This window comes from Mytilus trossulus, chromosome 2 (genome assembly GCF_036588685.1).
Source record: "Mytilus trossulus isolate FHL-02 chromosome 2, PNRI_Mtr1.1.1.hap1, whole genome shotgun sequence".
Classification (NCBI taxonomy): Eukaryota; Metazoa; Mollusca; class Bivalvia; order Mytilida; family Mytilidae; genus Mytilus; species Mytilus trossulus.
In genome coordinates, this window is record NC_086374.1 from 102232845 (window position 1) to 102244999 (window position 12155).

At 31.8% G+C, this 12155-nt stretch overlaps 1 protein-coding gene across 1 annotated transcript; it reads left to right on the forward strand.

The window, feature by feature from the left end:
* Window positions 1-728: 728 nt before the first annotated feature.
* LOC134708564 (B-cell lymphoma/leukemia 10-like) lies at window positions 729-4369 on the forward strand. Its single transcript, XM_063569208.1, has 3 exons — window positions 729-881; window positions 2799-3078; window positions 3837-4369. Exons 1-3 carry the CDS (start codon window positions 822-824, stop codon window positions 4097-4099), a joined length of 603 nt encoding a protein of 200 aa, XP_063425278.1. The 5' UTR covers window positions 729-821; the 3' UTR covers window positions 4100-4369.
* Window positions 4370-12155: the final 7786 nt, after the last annotated feature.

Genomic DNA, 12155 nt, shown 5'->3' on the forward strand with positions numbered 1-12155 from the left:
TAGTCTGATTAGGAGCTGCAGGCTCTTGAATATCGAATAAGTTATGAAATATATGTGTTATATGCAGGTTAAGGTGGTATATTGCTACTAAGGTGGGGGAAATTTATAATTTCAAATTCAAAATCGTCTCGATTGTCATAGATTCTGGTACTGAGATGACTGTGTAAGTCAAATTCGAGATATAATTCTAAATATGAGGCAAAGGAGGCCGTGTCTGTTGTTTCTTTGATCTCTAGTTCTGGGGGATATATTAATGGAACCCAATCAGAAAAATTTGGAATGTTTATGGAAAGAACATCATCAATGTATCTGAAAGTGAAATTAAATAAACTGGCTTCTTTGATCCTCTTGTTTTGACAAGTGTCTGAGGGAACTCCGAATCATATGAACGTCTTAAATGTATGTGTTGTTTTAAATGTTTCCTTGGTTTATTCTCGCCTTTTGTCAATATATACATAACATTATATGTGTATTTGTCACAAACTTACTGTTTGAAGCTTATACATGTATATATAATAATTACATATGGAAATAAACATTTGATTGATTTATTTTTATAATATATTTTTTTATTGCTGTTAATTTGATATAATAATGACGATATATAATTAAAATTTATCAGGAAGAATACATTAAAGGTGATTTCCTCACTTAACAAAAAGTTTAGTGTGGACTAGTGTCCTCATATTAAATCTTATAATATAACGGATTCAAATTAAAATACCGTCGGGGATTTTACCTTTAGTGTACATCTTTAAGATAAACAAGGAAATAATAAACTCTGGCTTTCCCCATGTTACTGTTTCTTACTTTCTGCTGTCATGATGCCTTCTGTGGACAAAGTTGAAGAAGGAGAAATTTTAGAGAATGCTAAACGTTATGTAAATATTATTTCTATTATATTGTTATCGTTTAGAATTGATAGCGAGAAGTAATTTTAGAATAACTTATGATATTTAAACCGGAACAGGTAAATATAAACACCATCTTAAAACTGTTAAAGTTAGTACATGTATTTAAATACCGGATATTGGTGTGTATCTTTGAGAAATTTTGTATTTCTTCAACTTTAAGTGTACACAAACATAGTGTACAATAATTTTGTATTTTGAAAATTGCTACATGAACGTGTAATATGTAAGGAGATATTACCGCCTGAATATGGAATGAAATCATTTTTTTATTTTAGGGCCACATAATTTTCTGACATATTTAGTCTCATGTTGTCTATCCCAATGGTTTGCTGCTTAATACAACTTTTTTGTGGTTCTTAATTTTGTTATGCGTTTTATCAAGATCTATAAACATACTTTTATATTTTAAGTATCAATTAGGCCTATTGTTTCTGTTCTCGGTTTTTATCATTTAAGGGAAGGACAGGGGCAAAGGAACATGGGAATGAGGGGGCGGTAGTTATAGGTGAAGGAATCGGGAGTCGGGAATGAAGGATTTAAAAAAGAGGGATATTATGGAAACAAATATTGACAATGTTTGTCTATGATATGCGAGATGAGGAGCCGGGGGAGTTTGGAATCACGGAACTCCCCATTCAGTGCACATTTTTATATTAAACAAGAAAATAACGTTGGCTTTCCCAAGCAACCGTTTCTGCTTCTGTGGAAAAAGTTAAGGGAGGACAAACTTAGAGAATGCTAAAAATTATGTAGATATTATTTCTATTATAAGCGTAGGGGGAAAAAAGGGATACTCTGGAAAATCTGTTTTGACAGATTTTCGTCAAGGAACACTGTGAATCAAACTTCTATACATCATGCAATCCTTTTTGTTATATATATTACATTGATTATTATATTATGCTACTTGCGAGCCCATCTTAATTTTATGGAAATAAAGCATATATTTGCGGTTCCATTTCTTTTTCGCAAATCGTTTTTAAAAGAAATATTGATTTATCATTGGAAACCATTATTATTATAAAGCGTTTCACTTTCTACTTGAACATCACACAATCAATTAATTGGCACATACACTTTTTCCATCGTAGTATTAAAATCAGGTTAAAACGGGGGATACAGAAAATCTATCGCATATGAGACAGGTTAATCCGAAGAGGCTATAAAACCAATACTAGTGAGCAAATCCCATGAAAAAGAATTGAGAATGCATTAAAAAGACAGCAACCGGACCATTGAGGAGAAAACATTCCAAAGCCGCCAATGACCCCCCCCCCCCCCCTTCCCCGCCAATGGGTATTCAACACAGCGAATACTGTAGTTCAGCGAACATAGGCGTCATACTAATTTCCTTAACCCTCTTCCTATACTTCTAGTAAATGTGAAAAAAAAACAAAAGCAACAATAGGCCCAGAAAAAAAAACAGTTTAAAAGAAGTTCGAGTCTGATATGAGGATAAGTGTCAGAACAAACGAACATTAAGGCACTAACCTTTTAAAAAAATGTTAAATACTCCAATACGTTTGAATGAGATTAAAACCATTTCAAAATTGAGTTGTAATTGCAATATTTGGAAGTATTTTCTGCCTTTTTAAATATTTTTTGATTCAACGGCCGTTGTTGTCTTATTTTTTTATTTACTTTTTCGGTTTCTCGATATATCGCCTTATTGTTCGCTAGCTTTAGCTTGGTATGCGTTTTTACCACGGAAAATTCTATGTTTTGTTAGTTTCCCCCCACATATTTAATTTGTTTATGTACATGTAAAATCCACTTTTGCTATGTAAACATGGTAAATAAAAATAACCTCTTATACAGCCAAAATCATAGTTATGTATTTATTTATTTAAAAGTATATGTTCAAAGAGTTTCCTATCTTTTCAGATTTTAGAGGAAAAGCGGTCCTATCTTTGCAAATACTTAAATCCAGAAGATCATTTTGACTTTCTTAGGTCAAAGTTCATCATTACAAGAGATGATTCGGAAAATATTAAAAAAGAAACTACGCAAACTTCAAAAGTTGGAAAACTTTTAGATGTTCTTCTCACAAAAGGACCTCAAGCTTATGAAATGTTAGTGCTTTCAATACAACGAAATAAAACTCAAACCTTTCTCGTCGAAATGCTCAATAAAGAGTTCGAAAAAAGGAAAAATTCTTTAATTGGTAAGTTTTATCATTGTTAATATTCAAAATATGTATATATTGTATATAAAATCGCATATTCTATAATTAAAAGAATTAATCATTTGTTACAATTTTAAAAAAAGTAATCCTCCTTTAAAACTGGTTTTTGGCACAAGCAAGTTTTTGGCACAAGCACTTTTTTCGGACTATAATCAATTTGCAGTATTTGAACCTTGTTATTTGATCTAACTTTTTAAAGCTATCACTACCCCTTTCCCCTCTACCCATTTTCCAAAATTATAGAGCAGCTGTACTTAGTTTTGCTTAAACTTTGTTCTATTTTATTTTAATCAGCCATCCTCTTATTCGTGTGTATAATTTTTTTCGACCATGAAGACGTCAATTGCCGTACAGCTCAATTGATGCAGTAAAAAAAGAACTGTTTATCCGGTTATTATAATTGTAATACAATTTACAGACGTTGTAAATATAAAAATGACTAGATGTGGTATCTATGATTGCCAATGAGAAACGCTTCACAAGAGACAAAATAACACAGAAGAAAATTAGTTGACAACTATATGTCACCGTACGGCCTTCAAAAATGAACAAAATGCATACTGCATAGTCAGCTATAAAAGTTCCCGAAATGACAAATGCAAAATAATTCAAACGAGCTTAAAAAAGGTAAAAGACACCGAAATGACAAATGTTAAACAATTCAAACTAGAAAAGATATTTTAAAATGTGTATTAAGAAAGAACACAAACTTAAAAAAACAAATCTTATATTTTCAGCACTTTTAAAAGACAAACAATGTTCTATAGAAGTAGATCTGAAAGTAGATGTGAACACTTTACCTAAACCAAATCGGAAACCACAGAAACAATGTGTTGAGTCGTTGGATACAAGCATTACCCCAGTGGACGAAAAAGATTTGGATTATATTTGGTTACGAGGGAGTTATTTAGAATGTCAAAAAAATAGGTCACCTCGAAGAAACGAGACTTCAGGTCGACACCACGACAAAGAGTGCAAACAGCACCACAGTGACGTTTGATAAACAATTTTAGTTTATTTAATAATATCTTGTAGAAGTTAGGACATTTTTTCAAAATGTATGAGATAGAGTTTGATGTACCTGTTTCAAAGGTCTTTTAGCTAGCTTATATATGTACCTTCAATATTTTATTATTTCGGAAGCTAAATATTGTTATTTAACAGTTACTGTACCCCTTTAACCTTTCCACGGTTTTATTATATTTGTTTTTGGTGATTATTGCTTTTCTTTCTTTGTTTATGGTATTACAAACTATTTATTTTAAATTAGTATTATCGCTATTTTATTCATTATTCCCTTGATCTTTTTGTTGTGATAACTTTTCATATCATGCTACTCACTTGAGATGAAAAATTATCGCTAGAAACTAAGGAGGTACGTGGCGTTGCTAATGAAATTGACATTAAATTAACAACGTGGTCATAGGTATAAAAGGCGATACACAGGTTATCATTGGTCATCTCAAGCGAAAAAGTCAATATCGTTGAGATGATCAACGATAATCTATAAATACTGAAAGGATATTAATGTAAGCATTGACATGTCTATAGGTTGTTTGTAGTATTAAAGGGTACAGTAAGTTTTTGACAAAACAAAATGTAGAATTTTCAGCATTAATGAGACAACAACACTAACAAACAAAGTACAATATTAATCCTATATAAAAATGAAGTGATCCGGTATGGTTTCCAATGAAACAACGATTCACCATTGTTAGAATGAAGTGGTAGTTAGCAATTATAAGCAACTACATGTACCTTGATGAAAAACAACACATGCCTTTAGAAGAACTGATAATTACGAGGTTTTGGCCTCAAGTGTTATAAAACAAAAACAGTGCTATCGAATATCAACGTTAACTCCTATGAATTCTATATGAGGAATTCTAACATGACGTCCTTCAAACGCTTTGAGTACACACCCATGGTAAAATATGAATATATTGCATTGGCTGTTCCGATTGTACTCCCACGTCATATTTTTTTTATGAATGAAGTACCCGACGTCATAGAATGATGACGTTATAATTTAAGCATTTTACGGGAAAATACACGCTTTTGATACCGAAAATCATCAAAACAAGGAAACGTTAACAAACGATGCTAAAATGTGATATAAACCCTTTTTTTGATATGCATAGAACAAATATATAAGTTATCATTAAAATTCATCCAAATGTATATAAATAAGTTTTGTGAATAGTTTGAGCATGTCACTTATTCTGTTTGCTCTGTTCTTTTACGCCAATCTAAAAGTGCGTTAATTTATGGGAACGGCAAAAAATGGCCTCCACCTAGAGCGCTTCGATCCAAAAAAATTGCCGTATTTGTCCTATTAGAATCGAAATAATTCATGGGGGCTTGAATATATCTAGATTTTACCACGGGTTGTCCCTTTATGCCGATATTTTACCCCTCGCTATCGCTCATATATACAGGGTAAAATATTTGTCATAAAGGGCCAACCCGTGGTAAAATAACGATATATTCAAGCCCCCATGAATTATTTCTTAATTAATTTTAGATTCACATGATTATTGATTCAGTTGTTTTAAAAAAAAATGATACAAAGCAACTAAAAAGGGGCGGGACAAGACACCTTTTAGTAATATGGCTTTCACATAGTAAGACCCTAGCTGCTTTACAATAAATAATTGAGGTCTAAATAAAATTGCATATAGGCAATCTCCGTCCTCCGAGTTCATATCCGTTCCATACATGCTTCGCAATACTGCACTTAATATGCAACTAGACTGTTATACAATGTATTCAGTTGCATCTAATTATTTTTGTCATTTTAATCCCATTCCCTTACAGAGTTCTATTAAGAATTGTACTTTAGATCGTAGTATTTGTCTACAACTACTGAAAATTGAATGAGAAGGGTCAATATATGTCAAATAAAAATACATTATGTATTAACAAATTAAACTTCTATATCTCCGGATGTAATTGTAAATATAATATCATGATCTTGAATTTGTGCCTTAGTTTATTTGTGCTTATATTCTGTTTGAATATTTTGACTGTATCGTCTCTGTGGCTCAAACGACATTGGTGACGAGTACCATTACATTATGAATTGTGAAACTTGTGGAACAAGTTGGAAAGAAATACATCTCTACCAAAATACTGTTGGTCAAATCCTAATATCTATAAATTTTATGGATTATTTTACTCATCAAATATTGTAATATTAGAAAAACTTAGAAAAAGTTATAAATCGGAAAGTCAGTTCTCCAAGTTAACTTCATTTGTTGCAATTAATTTGTTAATACATGCATGTAATAATTGTACCATATAGTTATATTTATGTATGTTCTCTATAACTATGTAAATGTAGTTTTATGAGAAATAAAGTATTTGTATTCGCCAAATGTTAATTTTGTACATTTACCCTCTATATATAAGATGAGAAAACCATTCAATTTGTAGTAGTTACAGATAAAAGCTATTACAATGTATTTAACGTGCAAATATAAAAATATAAAAAAGAAGATGTGGTATGATTGCCAATAAGAGAACTCTCCACAAGATACCAAATGACACAGAAGTTAACAACTATATGTCACCGAACGGTCTTCAACAATGAGCAAAGTATATACCACACAATCAGCTATAAAAGGCCCCGAAATGACAATGTAAAACTAACGGCCTAATTTGTAAACCAACAAAAATGAATGAAAAACAAATATATAAAACAAAAAAAACAAACGACAATCACTGAATTACAGGCTTTTTGGGACAGTTTTGATAGCACTCTGTGGATTTTGAAGGAAGGGGAATACAATGACGGTTAAATATGTACTATACAATTACAAAATAGAAACGCTATGTTGTTTTCTTTCATATATTTAAGATGAATAAGTGAATCAAGTATTTATGTGAGACGAAAAACAACCTGTTACTTTGCTTTTTGTGTATGTTCACTGCGCATGAACTGGTTTTGTGTCATGGATGGATATCCCATATCCGTGCATTGTTTTCTATAACTCAATTTCCTCCAAATATTTCATTTTAAAAAGCGTATTTGTGAAGGTTATTAAAAAAAACGGCATTTTTGTATGAAGTTGTTTTATTGTCTTGCTTACGTGTTTACGTTATTTGTCACAAATGTTCGATCAGTCGTAGTTGTTCTATACTTTTCTTTACAAGTGTACCAGTAGTGATTTTTTCAGTAGTGATTTGGTACGGACCTTTTTCCAGTAAATTTTGAAAATATTTTTCATACTTATTTCAGTGATTTTTTTGTCAATACTGGCATGTTTTAATTTTACTAGTACTTAATCAGTAGTGAACGATTTCTGAAAATGAAATATACTGAAAAGACTGTTTTAAAACCATAATATATATTACACTTAGGTGAAATTAAAATCATTCTGATGTATCATATCGTCTATTTCGTTTTATCAGCAAATGGATATTTGTTTAGTGTATATTCAGTGAAACAAACACTTTCCAGCTGATGATTACATAGACAATAACTGTTTAGTGTCTTAAAATATCACCTGTCTTTGTACGAGGCTAAGAAACAGGTGTAATGCGAGCTGTAGCGAGCTATTACTCCTGTTTTGAGCCGAGTTCAATACAGAGCTCTGATATTTGAAGACACTAAACAGTTATTGTCTTTATCCTGTAATTGATTCTGTATGTTGTTTGTGCTTTGAAAGTCACAAAAACTCATTTTTAGCTCACCTGGCCCAAAGAGCCAAGTGATCTTATGCCATCACTTGGCGTCCGTCGTTGTCCGTCGTCTGTCGTCGTCGTCTGTCGGCGTAAACTATTTCAAGAATCTTCTCCTCTGAAACTACTAAGCCAAATACTTCCAAACTTTAACTGAATGTTCTTTAGGGTATCTAGTTAATAAATTGTATCCGAAGTTTTGATCTATCAACAAACATGGTCGCCATTGCTAAAAATAGAACATAGGGATCAAATGCAATTTTTGGCTTATATCTCAAAAACGAAAGCATTTAGAGCAAATCTGACATGGGGTAAAAATGTTCATTAGGTCAAGATCTATCAGCCCTGAAATTTTCAGATGAATCAAACAACCCATTGTTGGGTTGCTGCCACTTAACTGGTAATTTTAAGGAAATTTTGCAATTTTTGGTCATTATCTTGAATATTATTATAGATAAAGATAAACTGTAAACAGCAAAGTAAGATCTACAAATAAGTTAATATGACCAAATCTTCTCCTCTAAAACTACTCAACCAAATTCAACCAAACTTCAACTGAATAATCAGTAGGGTGTATAAAATAAAGTTTTTGTTTTATTTTCTATTTCGTCAAAAAACATGACCGTCATGGCTAAAATGGAACACAGGGTAAAATGCAGTTTTTGGCTTTTAGAGCAAATAAGACAAGAAGTTAAAGTATTTATTAGGTCAATGTCTACCTGTCCTGAAATTTTCAGCCGAATTGGGTAACTGGTTTTTCAGGTATTATGCCCCTGAATTGATGATTTTAAAGAAATTTTGCAGTTTTTGGTTATTATCTTGAATATTATTATAGATACAGATAAACTGTTAACAGCAAAATGTTAAGCAAAGTAAGATCTACAAATAAGTCAATGTGATCAAAATTGTCAATTGACCCCTTAAGGAGTTATTGCCCTTTAAAGACTTTTTCACAATTTGTTCATCATGTTGACTTACTTTAAAAAATCTTCTCCTTTGAAACTGCTGTATCAATTTCAGTCAAACTTAGGCTAAATGAATTTCAGAGTATCTAGTATAAATTTTATATTTTATTTCCTTGTATGTCAAGAAACATAGCTCCAATGGCTAAAATTGAACATAGGAGAAAATGATTTTTCTTTTGCTTTTGAAGAAAATAGGACGATTCAAAGACCATGTTTAAATAAATTGAAAAGCCAAAATAATCATTGATGACAGATTTAACCAAAAAAAATTAAGGTGAGCGATTCAGGCTCTTGGGAGCCTCTTGTTTTGCATTTATTTTTTATTTAAAATTCCTTAAGGCCCGCGTAGTAAATTAAATAATGAAATCACACGAAGGCGGATTCGGAGGAAAAGAATCTCGAATGGTCAACAATAATACATCGCTCAAGGTGAATAGTTGTCTATTTTAACATAACAACTAATTTCAACAGTAAAACAAACAAAAAAATCATTTGTCAAATTTTAAACAAAAGTGTATCAGTTGTCCTACGATTCAGAATTTTGAACTGAACTAATTTTTGTCCATCTGATGAGTTAATGTAAAAAAGAAGATGTGTTATCATTGCCAATGAGACAACTATCCACAAAAGACCAAAATGATACAAACATTATCAACTATTGGTAACCGTACGACATTCAACAATGAGCAAAGCCCATACCGCATAGTCAGCTATAAAAGGCCCCGATAAGACAATGTAAAACAATTCAAACAAGAAAGCTATCGGCCTTATTTATGTAAAAAAATGAACGAAAATGGGACAACTGATTTTCATATTTTTATGTTGTACTGTTATACCACTGTCCCAGGTTAGTCGAGCGTTCAGTCCCGTCATATTATGTATGTGTCTGTAATAAGTCTGTAATTATGTGGTTGTAGATTGCTGCTGTCTAGCATATTTATTATTAGTCCCATACCGACGAAGTTGAAAGGCACTTTAGGTCTGCCTGTCTGTCTGTTTTGTTCGTCCGTCCGTAAGTCCGATAAATCAGTTTTCCAGACTTTTTTTCTTCATGCTTGACGATATTTATAGATTATTTATGTATTTTTAAACCAGATGTATTTTTTCATTCTCATCTCATCGAAAGGCGACACATATTTACTCTGAGTGTGGTGAACGTTCTTGAAATTTTGATAAATTTCCTGGATTTCAACCAAAGTTGGACAGACAATTCATAAAATAGGCGAGATATTGGTTTCCGTGGAACCATTAAGAGTTTTTAAAAATTATTTCTAATGTCTACCCTTTTACAATTTTCTATTTGTTTTGAATTCTTTTCTCATCGTTAAAGATCGCAAAGTAATTATATACTAGCTGTTCATATGTTTTATTTTTGTATCTGATGGGCGAATATTTCATTATCAATGACTTGCCTTTTGAAATGTTTCTCATTTAAGCGTGTTTCTTTTCGACGATCATATTCAAACTTCATACATTTAAAATACTCGTTCCTCATAATTGTTTGTGCCTGCCAGGTGCGAAAAAAGGTATTTTCACAACATTTAGGTAATTTGTCTGCAAGCTGGATGATATCAGTATCAGGGAACTTTGATAAATAAGATTTTGTAATTTTTGGCGAATATTGATTTTGAAACTAAGAACGACTTATTCTTTCATGGTTTCTTTGATGTTTTCTCTTCAGATAAGAATGTGATATACTCGTGTGAAGGGTAAGTAGGTCAACTGTTTTCAGTTATATGTGAAGTTTGCGAACATGTCAAAAACGATATTGTCAATTTGACGTTATTTGAATATGTATGATTGATGGATATAGAGTAAACACATTTGCAACAAGATCAAACGCTGAGGCATTGCAACTATCAATTTGTATGTTAAAACATATACATGCAACAACAACAACAGAACCCGAACAAATCGGCGTTTTGCATTTGCGCCGATCTGCATTTCATTTGCGCCGATTTTTTCTTTCATTTGCGCCGATTTTTTTTTTCATTTGCGCCGATTTTTTTTTCATTTGCGCCGATTTTTTTACAGGTAAATAACAGGTAAATTACAGGTGAAATGATATAAGAAGATGTGGTATGAGTGCCAATGAGACAACTCTTTATCCCAGTAATGTTATTTTCATTTATCATTAAAGACCTATTCCGTTAGCCAGTTGTACATATGTTATGAATTGTCATGCAATCATAACATGTATATAACTGTTGTCTCCTGCTTAAAATCAAGAAGTAAAAACCTAAGATAAAAGTAATTTGTTTATACTAAAATGACGAATTAAAAAAATATGTACAGCATTTAAATCCATAAAAACGGAATACATTCAAATCATAAATCTGTTCTTTCCGAGTATGTTTAGACAACACATCTTTCTTATGATTTCGTCTCTTCTATTTTTGGCGTAATTGTCGATAATGAAGGCCACCTTTTCTTTGTCTGACATACGTACTGGTGGGGGTATTTCTAGAGATAGCATTTTCTCACAAGGGAGCTATTCAACCAAGAGTTCCAAATGGTGAAGTTGAATTTATCCCTTCGTTAATTTTATGGACGCTATCACGAATTGGTTTACCATTATGCCGAATGGGTACTTGTACGTTGTCTAAGAATGTATGACATTTGTCATCAGAAGGAGCGGAGCGTCAGACAATGTCAAACGTAAAGCAGTCATCGATTTCATTTAGGGAAAGGAATGGTAACCCGAAACATTGGGATAGCCATTTACCAATTGCAATGTCACTTGACTTGTCTTTATACTCTCTGCTCAACCACTGTAAAAGTATGAACTTACCTGTAACCTACCTGTAAATCCAATTAGGAAAAATATAAAATCGGCGCAAATGAAAACATGATATCGGCGCAAATGAAAGAATGAAAAATTTCAAAATCGGCGCAGATGTCATACGCCCGAACAAATCCCTATAATTTTAAAGTAGATTGAAGCATAACATAGATATTTTGATGATTTATTACTTTAATTTATACCCAGCTGCATAGTTTGTACCTCTCGTTAAATCACAATTGTCATATTGTAAACCTATTTCAGAACTTCTGACAAAATATATTTATTTTTATCGACAAAATTTACGACAGTTTGGTATTTAGACACTAAGAGCTCTTAGTTTCTATGTGCTACTATTTGAGAAAAGATAATAAATTCTCAAAACATTTATTATATATGTTATCAACAATATCCAGTAAGGTTTTTGTTTTAAACTGGATAGTTTTCAAACAGTTGTAAAAAAAAACATTGGTTTCAAAGTTTGAAAAGGTAAGAAAATATAAAATAGTTTGGGTGGGTAAAAATAAGACAGCTATTTATCAAAGTCAAACAAATGTTGGTTTTTAAATACAGGATGTTCTTAGGCTTTTTAGATTTTATGTGCTGACATTCTGTTTATTTTTTTT

Coding starts and splice junctions, on each gene's coding strand:
- LOC134708564 (XM_063569208.1), top strand. CDS start 822: ATGATGCCTTCTGTGGACAAAGTTGAAGAAGGAGAAATTTTAGAGAAT. Junction 882..2,798: donor TAGAGAATGCTAAACGTTAT/GTAAATATTATT, acceptor CTATCTTTTCAG/ATTTTAGAGGAAAAGCGGTC. Junction 3,079..3,836: donor AAGGAAAAATTCTTTAATTG/GTAAGTTTTATC, acceptor TTATATTTTCAG/CACTTTTAAAAGACAAACAA.